Raw genomic sequence first — 17,806 nt, 5'->3', positions numbered from 1 at the left:
ATCTCCATCAGAGTCCTATTACGCCTTTCAACAACTCCATTCTGTTGCGGAGTGTATGGAGCCGTAAGTTGTCGTTTTATGCCTGACTTATCACAGAAGTCATTGAACTCCTTTGAAACAAATTCACCTCCTCTATCCGTTCGAAACATTTGAATTCTTTCACCGGTTTCATGCTCCACCAAACTCTTAAATCTCATGAACTTGTTAAGAGCTTCACTCTTTTCCTTCATCAAGGTTATACACATGTATCTCGAGTGGTTGTCAATGAGTACAAAGACATACTTGTTTCCAGCCATTGTGCTTGGTGTTATGGGACCACAGAGATCGCCATGCACCAATTCAAGTACTTTGGTTGCTCGAAACGAAGTAAATTGTGGGAAACTTGCCTTGCTTGCTTACCAAGTAAGCATGATCCGCAAAATTTCTTTTCAAAGTTAGTAAGCGGAATTCCCATGACCAGTTCTCTCTGCACCATGGATCTCATGTTCTCATGATTAATGTGGCCTAACCATGCGTGCCATCTGCTCGAGTCACTTGTTGTTGCTGAGTACAAACACGTTGTGTCTCTTATCCCCATATTCACCTTGTAAAGTTGATTCTTTGATCTAATAGCTTTGACAAGCAACCTTCCATCTTGATCATGCATCGTTAAGTTGTCTCCCCTCATTCTAACATCACACCCTGCTTTTGTGGCTTGTCCAAGACTAATGATGTTGCTCTTCAATCCAGGAATGAAATAAACATCAATCATTATCCTCAGCTCTCTGTTTTGATCAATGAGTTCAATCGATCCCTTTCCTTTGATGTCTATGCGGGAATCGTCTCCAAAACGCACTTTCCCGGTAATAGAATCATCAAGTTTGGAGAAGTACCGTCGATCTCCAGTCATGTGGTTACTGGCTCCATTGTCGAGGTACCAATCATCATCTCTTCCGCTATTGGTCTCATACACGCTAGGAACAACTTTCTCTGCATTTAGATATACTACCTCGTGTATCCTGAGCTCATCTGCCTCTGCTGTACTCTTGTTGTCACTCTCCTGCGCTTCTTGTAACTTCAAGAGCCGATCCAGGCAATTTGAGGCGAAGTAACCCACTTTATCACATCGATAGCATGTCATCTTTGAAGTGTCTCTCCCACCATTAAATCTTCCGCGTCCTCTTCCTCTGCCATAGAAACGGCCACCACGTCCTCTATATCCTCTGGTGAACTCACGGTTCGTTGTTGAGTCCATGTTCGCATACATGAGTTTGCTTTGATCGTCCTGAGCCTCTTCTTCCTCAAAAATACGTTCTTCGTAGACCTTTAAACGTCCAATGATATCTTCAAAGCTTGTTTTCTTGAGATCCAACACTTGTTCAAGAGAAGCCACGATATGTATGTATTTTCTCCTTGGAAGACTCTTTAGAAACTTGTTCACGATTCTGGGTTCTTCAATTTCTACCCCGAGAGCAGCTGATTTGGAAGAGATTTCTGATAGCTTGCCAACGAAGTCATCGATTGTCTCCGTATCCTTCATCTTCAAGCGATCAAACTCAGCCATCAATGTTTGCAGTCTCGCTTCCTTGACTCTGTCCGCACCCACATGTCTGGTTCTTATGGCATCCCAAACTTGCTTTGCAGAATCCAGTTCTCCTATTTGTAGCACAAGCGCTTCCGGAATAGATTGGAAGAGCAGAGCCGTGGCCATATCATTCTTCTCCGCATCGGTTGATGTTTCATCAATGATTTCCCAGACCTTGTGTACCTTAAGAAGAATTTTCATCTTCATAGCCCATACCGTGTAGTTGGTTGCAGTTAGGGTAGGACACTTGATTAATGAGGAAGAGCCACCGCCTCCCTCTTGTAGCTTGGCCAGCGACATGTTTGTTGACTCCGTTATTTCACCCATGGCGTCTTACAAATCTCTTGAGAAGCTTTGTAAGCTCTGATACCAAATATAGAATTTAGAAAGAATTGAAAGACAAAATTATAAGAATAACTCTCTTATTGCTTAAGAAAATATCTCAAAAACTTAAGCTTTCTCTCTTACAAGTCTTTCTCTCTCAAAACTCTCAACTCACAGGTTATGCTACATCTTAGCATCTCCTTATATATAAAACTCCTAAGTATATTTTCCTAATCTTAAATGGAAAACTTTTTATTCTATTACATTTAGATATCTCCTAAATATAATCTCCAATTTCCATTTCTGTTTGATTAGCTTGATCTCCAAGCTTACTTCAAGCTTACTCCAACATTAAGTACACCAACCATTGCGCTGTATATCAGTATATGACTCATTTTGTTGAACAAACGGGAATCTACTGGAGCTAGCCATTATGTTCCTTTGTTCTTTTTCAGCTTGATCTTCGAGTGAACTTCATCATTAGATTTGGCTTTTTTGGAGATTTGGTGGTTTTCGTGACATAAACCATTTCAAGAGTGTTCCTGATGATTTTGCTAGAATCTATAGCAAGGATTTGAGTATTGAAGGTCCTAACATCACTGCGTGTTTTTACCTCTCTCGTTTTGCGGTTAAACAAAGTTTCTACCGTTGTTTAGTAGAGGTGATCTACAACAACTTAGTGTAGCCTCACTGGTTCTCAGGCTCAATGCGGTTTTGACTCTTGTTGGCTTTCAGGACCTAAACTAACTTTAGAGAGTTAGCTTGAGGATATTGCTAGAATCTATGGCAAGGATGAAGTTCTCTCGTATTAAGCGGTTGAACTAAATTCCAATATTTGTGGCAATAGTGAACCTTAAGCACAACAACTTTAGCAGTTTCCTTTAGTAAGTGTACAATCTTTCTCTCGATTCATGTATTAGACTTTTGGAGTTATTAGAGTTATTACTGGTAATTTATAATGGTAGAAGGATAAGTTTGAGGCAGTAATATTTATGACATATCCTAAGGCTCTGTTTTCTTTATTTATCTACTTCATATCAATTTTGTTATAGGATCTCTTAGGCAATGGGGTTATGTTTGTATTTTCTATCATTTGATAGTTTATTGTTCCATCATTTTGAGCTGGCTCATCATGAGATTCCTTGAATAATTATGTGCATTCATCTCTCAAGTTTATATAAGCTCTCATTAAGATTTATAATGTCGCATAGCCAAACATGAAAAAGGGTCTTTTATTTTGGTGCAAGTCATTTGATATAAGATGCAAGTTCCAGTAGATTAGAAGATTGCAAACAAGTTACAAACCAAACACTAAGATCAGATGACAACATAATTAATATCTCTACAACAATTTGTGTCCATGACATTGACAGAAAAGGGAAGAAATTTATGGTGAAAAGCCAGTGGTGGATCTACAAACAGTTGTACATTTATTGATAGCACAAAGCCACAAACTCAAATATTTTTGTATGGCATAATGATCTTTATAAGACTAACCTTTACATAGATCCATGTAGCTCTCAATATTTTACCAGAAAGTAAATATATGCTTTTGGTATATGTAAGCTTTTATAGTATATAGTGTTATACACAGTAGACCAATGATTACTGATCAAACCAATAGTTTTTAGACTCGTGGGCTAGAAATATCTCACTTATGTTGTTTCTGTGTCCTGTATCGAAAAGATGTTGTTATTAAAGGCTTGTACATGAACTTCCAAAATTTTGTAGATGGATTTGACCTTTAAAGGGGGCCATGTTAGGTTGCACAGAAGTGAGGCCAGCTCTCTGATCAGATGTTTGAACATGTTAGGGATGTTAATGAAGATGATGGAGAAGACAAGGCACGTTATAGGAATCATGTTGTCCCACTTTCAATTTATTAAAATTTCACATCTTATCATTCATCACATTACCTCACACACTGCCTTATACGGCTGTACCTTTTTTTTTTTGGATTCAATCATTGGGGGTTTCCTAAGTTTAAGGGCTGTCACCTTGTTTTATCATTTTAGTATTTTTTGTTCAAGTTTTTGTGATCTTATATGTATATTTTCTGAACACCAATCGTATATGATCGTGTTGTTTATGATTATTGTTTTTTTTTGAATGAATGTGAAATTATATTCAAAAGAGAGAAATGTTGTATATGATTATTGTTTCTCACATGTTCTACTATTAAAGGATTAAGATCTGTTGTTATGGCTGGCAAAATAACCAAACATGCCAAACGGGATTGTACTGAACCAAAAGAATCTGTTTAACCAAACATGCCAAACGGGATTGTACTGAACCAAAAGAATCTGTTTAACCTGGTTTGATTTCTTCGAAACTGACGTAACCATAGCAATGAAACCAAGCCAACAATAAAATGTCATAAAAATTACATTCAAAGTAGACATTTTTGTAACAAAATGTAACACGCAGTAATTTATAGAAATTGCACATAACAGAAACTCACCTATCTTTTATTTGTCGGCAATCGCCTTTTTAAGCTAGTTTTGGCTCATTCATGCATATTTCCCACCAAACAATAAAAAACGTAAAAACAAATTTGGTCCACTAGAGTTAAAAATTAAAATCATTGTTTCATTGGGGTTGTTTATAAAATTCCAAAAGTTTTATAGCAATCAATGAGCTCAAGTCTAGTGTCTGAATTCTGAAAGGCTATTGGATAAGAGAGTGTGGATAACATTATCATCCCCCATTGAGACTTAGAAAAATGTTATTGAGATAGTGCAAAGTCTTATAAGCTTACATCTTCTAATTAATTAACTACATTGTTATCCTCCACTAGTTATATTTATAAGTATTTCTTATTATACCACTAGTTTGATTCCATCATTCATCTATGGTTGCGTAAACCGCTTAAATAATACAAATAAAACCGGAATTGAAGGCCAACAACAAAATGAAAAGACTTCGATTCATTTGTTCCAAACTAAAATGAAAAATCATCTCACCGTGAATTAGATAGATCATCACAGGGATTACTAACATCCGAATCCAAACTAGATTTCGGATAAAAATTCACTAAAATCTAAATTTAAAAAGCCACGACCACATAAAAGATAAGGAGAATCATGATGAGAGACATGGCGGGCTTATACAACATATACACCTAAAAAAAAAAAAAGGGGAAAAAAAAGAAGAGGAAATTGAAAAAGAGGGAAATTTGAATTCCTTTCTCGTTCTTGATTGCAAGAAACTAAAATCAAGAAGTGAGATTGTTTGAAGAGTTTGACTTGTCAAGAATAGACCACATGACGAGGACATCTTCATAACCACAAGCCATGACGTCACCTTGAAGCTCTTGCACGGTTCGTCTCTCGTGCTCTTCTCTCGCCTTTGCGTTTGCGTGGCGGCTGTGTGGCGATGATGATTGCTGCGGCTGGTTGAAGAACGTTGCCGCTTTCTTGAATGGTGTTGCGATTGTTTTCTTCCATGAAGCCATTTTTATGCTTTTTTCTTCTTCTTTAGAACTAGATTTTTGTTTTCTTGAAAATAATGCTTCTCTTTTGGAGTTGGATTGAAGACGCTTCCATGTATATTTATACACCACATGTGAACACAAAAACGATCTTTCTATTTTTTTAATATTTTATTAAGGAATTTGTAAATTTAAAAAATATTGGAGAAAGGGAGAGAGAGAGAGAGAGAGAGAGAGTGGGCAAGAGAGGCAAGATCCGCGATAAGAGCATTCCCATGAACCCATCAATTCGTTTTTCTTATCCTCCCACGTGATCTCTCCTTTGTTCACACACTTACAACAATTTTACCACTTCGTCTCTCTCTTTTTACATTCAAAATAGTTCAACCGGTTATCATAAATGTAGAGAACTACTTATTCACTTTACTGATCAAGCCAATTTACGTAGTCGGTTGTGCATTTATGTGGAGACTGGTAGATGTATTGACTAGAGTTAAATCTACTGAACTATTAACACCCTTTACTATAAGTCATTGTTTCATGATGATTTAATCGGCTCGAGCCAAAAAAAAATAAATATATTACCTAAGAAAGTAGAGAACCAAATTAAGCTTTACAATTTCGATCAAGTCACATAATTGGGGCATTAATTAGAGTACTAATGGCTAGCTCGATATAAACATAAATAAATAAGCATTTTTGACTAACTTTTGAAAGAAACGTTTCTATAAATTCTAAACCAGTTTCTAGAAACTAAACATTTAGCGATTTCTGACCATAAACCTGCTAAGATATTTTTGAAACTCCATGGTAAATATTTGTTTGGGACTCATTGGTAGTTATGACTAGGGCAGGCACATGACACATGACAATCATAAGAAAAAAGTCAAGAATTTGCCTTACCGGTTCTAATTACTGACGACAAACACCAAACACTTACATCTACTTTTCTACTGGGGTCTCACTTTCTATTTATGTTTTTACCCAATCACTTTTTCTAATTCATTGATCTTTGCGCTCTTTACTAGATATTTTTTTCTCTCAAAATACTCAAATCTTTCACACAAATGCTGACACATGTACCTACATTTACAGTCAAATGTGTAATGAATGTTTCATATGATTATTAAAACCCACAAATGGTATCTACCGTCCGTTGGGACTTAAGACGGGACTACCGTTGGGACTTAAGATGGGACTTGAGACTTGAGAGATTGTGGGTGTGAGTGAGTAAAGAAGGCTAGTAACACGATTATAAACTGATGAGCCTAACTTAATCAGCAGCAGTTAAGCTACCTACCTTAACTCACTAAACAAAATCCATAAGAACTGAACAACCCTCTCGCTTCCAATAAATTTGAAAATAATGTTCCAAATAATTATGAATTAAACTGGTAAGGAGCTATTAGTTAAACTGTTCACTTTGATACAAAAACAAATAGGTACTATAAATCAAATTCTCAAAATAGTAAGAACGATGGAAATTGACGAATTGTTAGGTGAAAACAATGTTGTAGCCAAAGATGGGTAAACGTGAATTATTATTAACAAGTCAAGAACCCAATGGATTAGAAGTTTGAGGTGGGCAGAGTAATGCGCAGAGAATCCCATGTGACTCTCCACATGTCTTTATCTTTCTCTCGTTCTATTCTGCATCTCTCCTTATTAACTAATTTTTTCACTCTCCTTTTTTTTTCTTTCCTGCCAATAAAATAATTTCTACGATTTTGAAAACTTTATTTTTATTTTATTTTGTGAATCAATGATTATACCTTGACATATGTAAGTCTTAGATAACATATTCTAGTTGTCATTGGTAGCATGTGGAACGGCATAATTAATTTTACGAAGGCCATAACAAAAGTTATACAGTCGAGTATATATTTTGACAAAATAGTTTTCTTTCGTGTAATGATTGTATTTAAACATTATTTTTATATGATTCGTCATACCACTAGTTTACCAATCAAGACGTCTTTTACGGTGCTATTTTTTTTTGGGTTTTTAAGAAAACTCGAGTGTATGTATTAAACTATTTGAATACATATTTTCTATTTGTTTTTATAAAAACGAATTTGGATATGTTAAACTATTTGAATTTTGAAGATGTCATTTGAAGTAAAAAATTTAGATTTATTATGTATTAACTAGACATGTTTCGTTGTAAAACCCTTTGAATTTAGAAAACACTTCTTCTTCTTCCAAAAAAAAAATCTCTTGGATATAAAAATCGTATTTTGACTTCTGCAGCTCAGTGCCTCAGTGTGATATTTTTATTTTTTTGTTTTCTCCCAGTTCTGCGTGAGTGAGTGCGTTATATAAAAAATTTGACTTTTGGCTATTCGTGTTATTTTAATCGTATTCACACAACACAATATGTATAATAGGATCCTATTTATAAAAATAAACAAAAATACCCAAAACAAATGAACAAGATTCCTTTTTGCATTTGTGAGGCACGTTTATGTAAAATTTAAAGTAGAAGGGATCCAAAGAGTGATAATAAAATATTAGCGTAATTTAAAGGTACAATATGTAATGAAATTTTGAGAAATGATTTCAAAGTTTTCAATATTATAAATCCCCTATATAATAAAACGGAAGTACACGACATTTTTTAGACTATATAATAAATATATTTATGATTTTTTGGTTATAAACTTGTAACATAAGTGTATCATAATATACAGGTTAATCTTATTTTTGGTAAGTAAAGATATTATGGATTTTGTTAATTATAGTAACATATAAATCAATTATAGGTAATATTTAAAAGATAAAGAAATATTTCAACCTAATTAATACAAAAATATGTGATTCTTCTTTCACATTTATTTTATTTTATATGTAAATTATTTTAATTTTTTATCTAATATATTTAGTTAATAAAATTTATGATTTTTTCTGCATATGATGTAATTTAAATTTTTTAAAATAGACATATATTGCACAACTGATAAATAAAAAAATATACAAAATGCCCTACATCACCTAAGAAAACTATGCAAAGATTCAAAGTCATATTAATAAAAAAGAGACCAAAATGATTCTGAATACGAATGAGCAGAAACCTTGATTTATCAGGCATTGAAATTAAAAAATTTATGCATTTTATTATGGTTCTTTATTTTACAGAATTTCAACTTTTAATAACTTTAAAAATTCAAATGTATAACTTTTTAAATTTTTTAGAGATTATTAATATTTCAATTATTAAAATATTTATCTTTTTATAAAATGTTTAAGAGATGAATAATATTTAAACTTTATAAGAAGTTCAAATATTATAAGTATTTCAATTTCTAAAATAATAAAATTTATTCAAACATTTTAAATTTGAATAATATATACGAATTAAAATATCACATGACGGGTTATATGGCAGAACATGTTTGAGTTGATATTAATAGAAAATTAAAATGTCATTAATTCGGTGCTACACGGATAAAATATCATCTCATTATTTTGTGAACTTTTTAAAAACTTTAAAGATTATTAATATTTCAATTATTAAAAAATTTAATTTTTTATAACTGTTTAAGATGTTAATAATATTTAAACTTTATAAGAAGTTCAAATATTATAAGTAGTTCAATTTCTAAAAAAAAGAAACTTTATTAAAACATTTTAAATTTTAAAAATATATTTAGATTTTTATGAAGTTTTTTCTGCGGTGTACAACGAATTAAAATATCACACGATGGGTTATATGGCTAGACATGTTTGAGTAGATATTAATAAAAACTTAAAATATCATTAATTCGGTGCTATATGGATAAAATATCATCTCATTATTTTGTTAACAATATGAATATTAGATTAATAGACGTATCTAATTAAATCGATTAATTAATATTGTAACAAAATAATTAATATGTGGTAAATTGTAGGTTAAGTCATATAATTAACAATCAAAATACAATATATAATTTTAAAAGCTAAACAAATCAAATAAAATTAACAAACATAAATTAATATTTTTATCAAATAACTTAAACTGCAGTGTACTGCGGGTCAAAATCTAGATCTACTAGAATAGATCCTACAAAATAGATGTTATTTTCATAAGTTATATTCAACGTATGATTTCATGGCATAGTGTTTAAGCAAAAAAAAAAATTAAACAAATAAAACAATCATATACATAACACTTTAAATAAAAATTACAAAATAAATAAAATAAATATTAATCCGTTCTCTAGCACGGATCCAATTCTACTAAGTATGAGAAGACCAAAAGCTAAATGTGCATGAGCAATGATCAGAAGAATCGACTCGTGACAGTGCATGCATTATATTCTTTCTGTATAACTAAAAAACTCACTCTCACTAATTAGTTCGAACAAAAAGTTACATTACATGCATTAATTAGTGTTTATTAATGTGAGACACATTCAGAACTCTTTTAACTAAAGACACCGTCAATTTTCTGATTCTAACTTTGTAACCAAAAATAGTATTATCATTTTGTCAACCATAAGGATCATAATACAACGTTATAGACCCCCATTTCTCCTTTGTTTAATGAGCCAACGAATTTGAAAGATCAACTCCTAAATTCAATTAGCTTTAATGATTTAGTAGTAATACTCCCACATGCCAACGGACTAATTTTAAGTCAAAGAATTTATTCTTTTTCGGTTGGTTTTCAAATATTATAGTATAATCTTTTATATAATATGTGAACATGATTAGGTTCGTAGTTCTTTGATCACACATTTGGAGGTACCCTCGACCTCGAGACACGGTGAATTTAATTAAATTGCTTACAACTTACAAGTAGTTAATGCTTTGTGTTTATATTATTAGTTATCTTTTTTCGCAGAAGTCATATGTACTCCATAAGTTTAATAAATCCATCAAAACATATTGCCTGCAATGTAAGGAATTTGAATCCTTATGATTAGGATGCATACTATTCATTGTGTCTACTCTAACCCAATGTGCAATTAATAACAGCCACATATTAATTTAGTTTTTTTGTTCTTCTCCTTTTCGACAACTTGCAATATACAAGTTTAAATTGGATGATAAGAAAAAAATGATATAATTAGCATAAAACGCTTTAAAAAAAAACAGTATTAGCATAAAACACTTTGCTACAAATCTGGGTCACACATTTAGTAGAGTTTTTTACTCGTTGCCAAACATATTATGACATGAAAAATGAAGAATAAAATGTGTTAATACTTAATACTGAAGTTTGAAAATAATACCCAAAATCTCGAATAGATAAAATAAATATTTGATAATAAACATTAAACAAATGAACTAATATACGAATTTATGATTTACGAAGAAATCTTAAGTCAAAATATGTTAAAGTTATATTCATTAAAAGAAAAACTTAAAAGATGATGATTACTAAAAAATTAAAGGATGGGAGTACTTTTCAATATATATATATATATATATATATATATATATATTTAGCTATTATTTTTTTTTCCACTTTGAAATTAAATAAGTTTAACCATACACAGTCAAGGAATTGTTTGATTATTCGCTTTCTAAATCTGACAACCATCTATTTAATCACATTTTATCATTCGTGAAGAATTTCATATTAAAAGTACATCATCCTTTCGAACATACACCTATATATTACCTATATTTTGAAATGAAAGAATTCATTTATTAAATAGAACACATTATTTAGGAAAATGATTATACACTATAGTTAAAATGTTGTAAGAAATTAGACAGTAAAGCTACAAAATTATAATATTTATTCAAGAAAAATACTTAGGTTCACCACAAGGGGTGAACCTTTGTATTCACCCCTCCTCTCTCAACCAATCAGAATACTCTATCTAATATTTTATTTAAAAAATAAATAAAAATTAAATAAAAAACAAAAACAAATTAAGGAAACAAATTATGTATACTTTTATTTAAGGAAAATTAAATATTGACTTGGTTTAGATTTTACAATTAAACGAGGTTATATATCGGTTTAGGTTTATAAATGAGAATTGGGGTTTAGATTTTACAATTAAAACGAAAATATATGTCGGTTTGGGTTCACAAATGAGGTGGTTAGGGTTCAGATTTTACAATTGGAACGAAATTATATGTCGGTTTGGGTTTATAAATGAGGTGGTTGGGATTTAGATTTTACAATTAAAACGAAATTCTATGTCGGTTTGGGTTTACAAATGAGATGATTAGGGTTTAGATTTTACAATTATAACGAAATTATATGTCAGTTCGGGTTTACAAATGAGATGGTTAGGGTTTAGATTTTACAATTAGAACGAAAGTATATGTCGGTTTGGGTTTACAAATGAGATGGTTAAGATTTAAATTTTACAATTAGAACGAAATTATATGTCGGTTTGAGTTTATAAATAAGATGTTTAGGGTTCAAATTTTATAATTAGAATGAAATTATATGTCGGTTTGAGTTTATAAATAAGATGATTAGGGTTTAAATTTTATAATTAGAAAGAAATTATATATCGGTTTGGATTTATAAAAGAACGGTTTAAGTTTCATATTTTATAATAATATATACATATTTTATTTTCTTATTTTAGAAGCGGGTGAATGAAGAGGTTCACTCTTAGAGGTGAACCCAAGTATTGCTCTTTATTCAATATCAGATTTATCAAATATAAGTGGATATTACATATTTAAATTACTTTATAAAAATGACGTGGTGAGATATTGCTACTTCTCTTTAGTCTTTAATATCAATATACATTATTTTTATACAATATATATATGTATATTATAATATACTAGTAATTTAGTAATCATATTATTCACTAATTGGAGAAATGATATATCTATATTATTATTTTCACAGCATTTTTCAGAAGAAGACTTGAAGTTGGGTAATATTTACATCATATGCCATTGTAATTAAAACATTTAATACAAAAAAAATTTTAAAAAAAAATCAAATTAGGAAAATCAAGTATGAAAATATATATTTCCCTAAATATCTGAACAACATCAATTTCTATTTTCCTTTTTAATTACAAGTTGTAAATGTTCTAATGAAAAAAGAAACTATAGTATCTTACCTTATTCAATTTCGATTTTCCATAATTGGTTTGGCATTATACATGTTTTCCATTATACATAAATTGTTTAATGTTTTCAATGTTAAAATGGATAGAGCAATTGATGTCAAAATAGGTAGAAAAAAATTTAAAAATAAACTAATAATGTATGATTTTATTATACTATATATATATATTGTTTTAACCTCCACAAAATGATATATGTTTTTTGACTAAAAAACATGTGTCATTTATAGAGTTATGATGTTAAATACAAATATATATATATATCCTGTTGCACAATTTAAATAGTGAATACATCAAATTTAGTCATATGAGTAATATCAATAATATTATATGTGTAAATATCAATAACAATACTAAAAAGCAACAATAATTTATGCAAAAGTTTATTTATCCACGGGTCCAAACCTAAACTAAAAATAATCATAAGAATGTGATGGGAATTAGGTTAATATTTTAAAACTTAATTTTATATAAAAGGAGTTAAAAACCAACACTAACCCGCTCCATCATACTCAGATACAAAACTAACCTTTTTTTTTTAATAACTATTTTTTTTATCCACTGGTCCAAACCTAGACTAAAAATAATCATAAGTATATGATGTGAATTAGGATAATATTAGTACACTTATATATTTTGCGGGTTGGTCTAAAAACACAAACAAAATATTTTAAAACTTAATTTTATATGAAAGGAGTTAAAAACCAACACTAACCCTCTCCATCATACTCATAGACAAAACTAATTAATTTCAAATTGGTGAATAAAATTTAAATAATTTTATACTAACTACAAAATATTATACATATTAATATATGTTTACTTTTACAGCAACTATTTTTGATTGATCAAATTCTAAAATAAAAAAAAATTGATTAATTAAATTTCAAATGAAAATAATATTTTTTAAATAGATAAAGAAAATAAAATTACAAATATCTCAATGTAAAAAGTTTAAAACATATATTTGATCTGATGTTTTTTTAGTAAGTTATATAAAATATACAAAAATATATAATCTCGCGGTGTACCGCGGATTAAAATCTAGTTAAAAATCAAAATTGGTGTAGTTTGTTTGTTTGTTGGTTCGTTAAGTCTAGGGGGAAGTGAAGGTTTTGGTCGGTCCAAAAGTTAGGTGTATGACTCTGTGTCTGTGGTTTCTACCAATCCCTCGGCTATTGTCCCACCGAATCTTTCTACTACTGTTTTTTTTTTCTCAAATCTTTCTACTATTGTAAGCTTAACTTTGGGTGAGAGTGAAACATATATTTATTACTTGCGTTAGAATTAATATTTAATAAGTAATAGTATAAAAGATAATTATTATAAATAATTATATGAATGATTCAGAGCATATATTTTATGAAAAGTATAATGTCGTGGATATATCATTTAGTAAGTTCGTACATGACCAAAGATGGAATTAAGAATAATGCAAAAAAAGTTAAAAAGAATAATTATATTTTACTGTATAATGAGTTGGTATCAAAATTACTCATTAATAATATAGTGATACGTGTCAATTATATTAATAAAATGTTGACAAGTGTTAATTCTAAATTTATTAAAATATTTAATATAAAAAATTTGAAAGTTATAAACCTATCATAAAACGAAAATTTATACATAAATAACAATAAATAATTATTTATATATTAAAAAATGAATTTCTAATTATTAACCTAATACTGCTAGATTTTTTTTTGTATTTATATAATAGGTAAGACATATAAAGGTTAGTTTCGAAATTAGCCATTAATATGATCGAGACAAGTAGATCGATAAGATTTTTACACGTATCAAAAATTTTAGAAAAAGAAAACTAATAGTTTTATTATGTAAATTATAAATTTTAGTTCTTCAAATTTAATCGTTAACATGATCATCACTAAAACAACCCTACCTGCATCACAACACAAAAGAGAGGCTACCAGAAATACTTAGTGAGACAATCTTTTCATCTATTGGACTATAAACACAAACAATAAGATCTCTCATGCCACAAATAACAACAATAAAACAAACTAGGAATATGCACAAAGCAACACGACATAAACCGGTTACTGGGGTGTCGACCGACACCGGGAGGTATTGACCGACACTGGTCATCTGGTGTCGGCTGACACTGGTCATCTAGTGTCAACCGACACTGGTCATCTGATGTCAACCGATACCACAATTGGTGTCGATCGACACCTGCTCAACACTCCCAAAACCCTAACGGTGTCGACCAACACCTCCACATGGTGTCGACCGACGCTCGCTAAGTCCCGAGTCGTCCTCGCGTTGGTGTCGACCGCCACCAATGTCAAGCAGCGATTTCCTTCGTACTGAACCTCCGAATCTCGCCTCCAGTCTTCTCCTTTTCGTCCCACACGAATCCAGGAACGAATCCAAGCCTCATGAGCTACGAAAAACTCACAAACAACCAAAAGAAACAACCACACAACATACGAAATCACAGAAACAGAGATCTTAGCTTAGATAAGCCATGGTCATGCACTCACCTTAGCCAAACAATGAGATCTATGCCCAAAAGATGAAGCTACCACCACAACAACCTTCCCATCACGTCCCTAGTCTTGGATCCACACTCTCCAGGAAGAAAACTCTCTCACAGATCAAAGGAATCTCCCAAAAACCTCAAGAACAGTTTATAGAACACTATTTTCTTCTTTTCTCTCTAAAACTTTCAGAAACGGCTAAAAGGACGAAGGAAGTCGAGTTCTCCCTTTTAAACTCGAGTCTAAGACTTCCCTAAACCAGCCACGCGAACCGGAGAATTAAAATCGAACCGATTTGACCAACCGCGATTGGTGTCGACCGACACCATAAGGAGTGTCGATCGACACCCCTACCAGAAATCCAATTTCTGGTTCACGGATGTTACAATCACATATGTCAAGTTATCCATTTAAGATGTTGGCACGTGTAAAAATATGTCGTCAACCTGAACAAATATGTGTCATTATACAAAACTTCGTTTTAAAGTTACTCATTAACATGATCTAAACTATATTTTATTTTTATGTTATATATTCTTAAAAATGTGATATTACAACACATATAAACGTTTGTGACATGTGTCATGATTTAATTTAAAATATTATATTATTTATTTCAATTTAATTATCAATGATAAATCCATGATTATTTAGATTAAAATTTGATATGTTTTTATTCAATTTTGTTTTCAGATAAGGATTTGAATTATCACTATTTGTTAACATTCCTTCTTCTTAGTATTTTTTATTTTCTTATTGTAGTATTTATAGATTTTACATTATTTACTTCAATTTGATTTTCAAATTAGAAATCTGTGATGATTTAAAATAAAGTTTTATTTTTTATATTTTTTTTAATTTTAAGTTCAGGATATGTAATATCAATATTTTTTATTATTTTTGAAAAAGATTCTTATGTTGTAGTTTTTTTTAGTTTTTATTTTATATCTTTGAGTTATCTAACGCTCATATGTCATTTTTTTTATAATATTCAATTTTTTATTTTTATTATGTCAAATAAACTTTTAAAAAAAAAAACTCTCAACTTTTATTGAGTTGGTTATAAACTCATTGTCATGGTGTAGATATTTTTTCCAGTTTGTATCCAAAATATTTTTTGAGTAAACAATTTTATTAGTTTAAAAAATAAGAAATTATGATACAAAATAATTTTAGTGGTTAAATTAACTATGTTAACTTGAAAGCAAAGAGACATAAAATTGGTTTCATTTGTTCATGGACACATTTTATAGGTAAGAGTATATTTTAATAATAAAATAGTTGTTGTGTATGAACACATTTTTGTGATAAAACTTAGAAATTGTATGTGGATGCTAATTAGATGATTTTTTGACGATTTGTTTGTATGTAAATATTTTATGAATAAGTTGTGGAATATTTTTGAAATTTGACAAATATAATATTCTTAATGACGAAAAAATTTGTCTTTATAAAAAAGAGGCGATGTGTGAGGCGATTAAGGTTTGATCCCCATGTTTACTCTCCGATTTGGTTATGATCGTAGTTCCAGGATCTGGTTTTGGCTGGTTGGAGGTTTGTTCAGGAGTTGTGGTTTTCTTTCGATTTGGATAGTGGGTTTGATCGATCTGGTTTTCGAGATCTTTCCTATTTGGTTTTTGGAGATCTCGATTCGGTTTCTATAGAGGATCTTTGCCTTAATGGATTATCTTGGCTCGTTTTGGTGCTGGCTTAGGGTGTTTGATTGGATTTGGGGGATTAGGATCCAGAAGATTCTAATCTGTACGTATCAGGGCTGGCTGGCTGATTTGGTAATATTTACACCGATTGATTCTCTACAAGGGTGTATGGTGACTCGGGTGCTCTTTTTTGGTAGGTTCTCGGATGGGATTGATGGAAGTTTATTTTTTCTTTCCCTGTATCCTTCCAGGATTCGATTCTGGGAATTTTTTTGCTGTTGATTACAAGGAAACTAGGATCATTTTGGTTTTATGGATTTTGATTTCACTGCGATTCGGTAGTAATCTTCCTTGCTTGGTTTATATTCAGCCGAGTGGTACAGAGTTTGTTTATTCACGTACTCGCTTTCTCTCTGATCTTTGTAACGATAGTTGGTTTGTTTTGCAATTTCATTTCTGGTTTGTTGTGATGGCTCAGTTGGCAGTTAACAGGGGTAAGAAGGCTTTGATTCGTACAGAAACGGTGAAGATTTCCGGATCAATCATGGCTCAGAGAATTCAACAGTTTTCTCTGACGCTTATTGGTAGGTTGATGAACCCTTCGGTTCAACGTGTGGAGTCATTAGTGGCTAATCTCCCCAAGATTTGGAAGCTAGAGGAGAAAGTGATAGGAGTGGATTTGGGTGTGGGGATTTTCCAGTTTAATTTTCAAACTGATGAGGATTTACAAGGTGTTCTTCAGAACGACCCCTATCACTTTGATGGATGGATAATTTCTCTGGTGAAATGGGAGCCCATTATTTCTAGTAGTTACCCTTCTGCTATTAATTTTTGGGTTAAGATTTCTGGGATTCCTATGCATCTGTGGGAAACAGCTACTTTGCGGGCTATTGGGAAGAAAATTGGTATTCTTAGAGAGGTTGATGAAGGTTCAGGGAGTCTATATGTTACGGTTAATGGGTTTAACCCCTTGGTGTTTCAACTTGTGGTTCCTTTTGATACAGGTGATGAGGTGGTAGTGTCATTAGAGTATGAGAAGCTGACTGGGCTTTGCGATAATTGTTGTAGGCTCACACATGAATCTGTGGCTTGTCCGTAGTTGACTCAAGTGGCTAGTGTTTCTGGTTTTGATGGCCAGTCGAATAAGAGAGGTGTTCAACGGCAGTATCAGGCTCCTCATGGTACGGAAGGAGGTTGGAAGAAGCCTAAGAAGACTATTGCCAAGAGGGCACTAGATTTCTCCTCTGATGAGGGTGCTGTCAACCCTCAATCCTCATTGGGTGGGGGGG

At 31.3% G+C, this 17,806-nt stretch overlaps 2 protein-coding genes across 2 annotated transcripts; both read right to left on the bottom strand.

Moving 5' to 3' along the window:
* Nucleotides 308-1,891, bottom strand: LOC104743944. The gene has a single exon (XM_010464972.1). The coding sequence runs from the start codon at nt 1,889-1,891 to the stop codon at nt 308-310; it is 1,584 nt and encodes a 527-aa protein (XP_010463274.1).
* On the bottom strand, nt 4,782-5,496 carry LOC104742347. Its single transcript, XM_010463346.2, has one exon. It carries the CDS (start codon nt 5,340-5,342, stop codon nt 5,103-5,105), a length of 240 nt encoding a protein of 79 aa, XP_010461648.1. The 5' UTR covers nt 5,343-5,496; the 3' UTR covers nt 4,782-5,102.

Source organism: Camelina sativa, chromosome 14 (genome assembly GCF_000633955.1).
Source record: "Camelina sativa cultivar DH55 chromosome 14, Cs, whole genome shotgun sequence".
Taxonomy (NCBI): domain Eukaryota; kingdom Viridiplantae; phylum Streptophyta; class Magnoliopsida; order Brassicales; family Brassicaceae; genus Camelina; species Camelina sativa.
Note: the sequence above shows the minus strand (reverse complement) of the source record. Positions and strands in the feature narration are given on the sequence as shown.

Coding starts and splice junctions, on each gene's coding strand:
- LOC104743944 (XM_010464972.1), bottom strand. CDS start 1,891: ATGGGTGAAATAACGGAGTCAACAAACATGTCGCTGGCCAAGCTACAA.
- LOC104742347 (XM_010463346.2), bottom strand. CDS start 5,342: ATGGCTTCATGGAAGAAAACAATCGCAACACCATTCAAGAAAGCGGCA.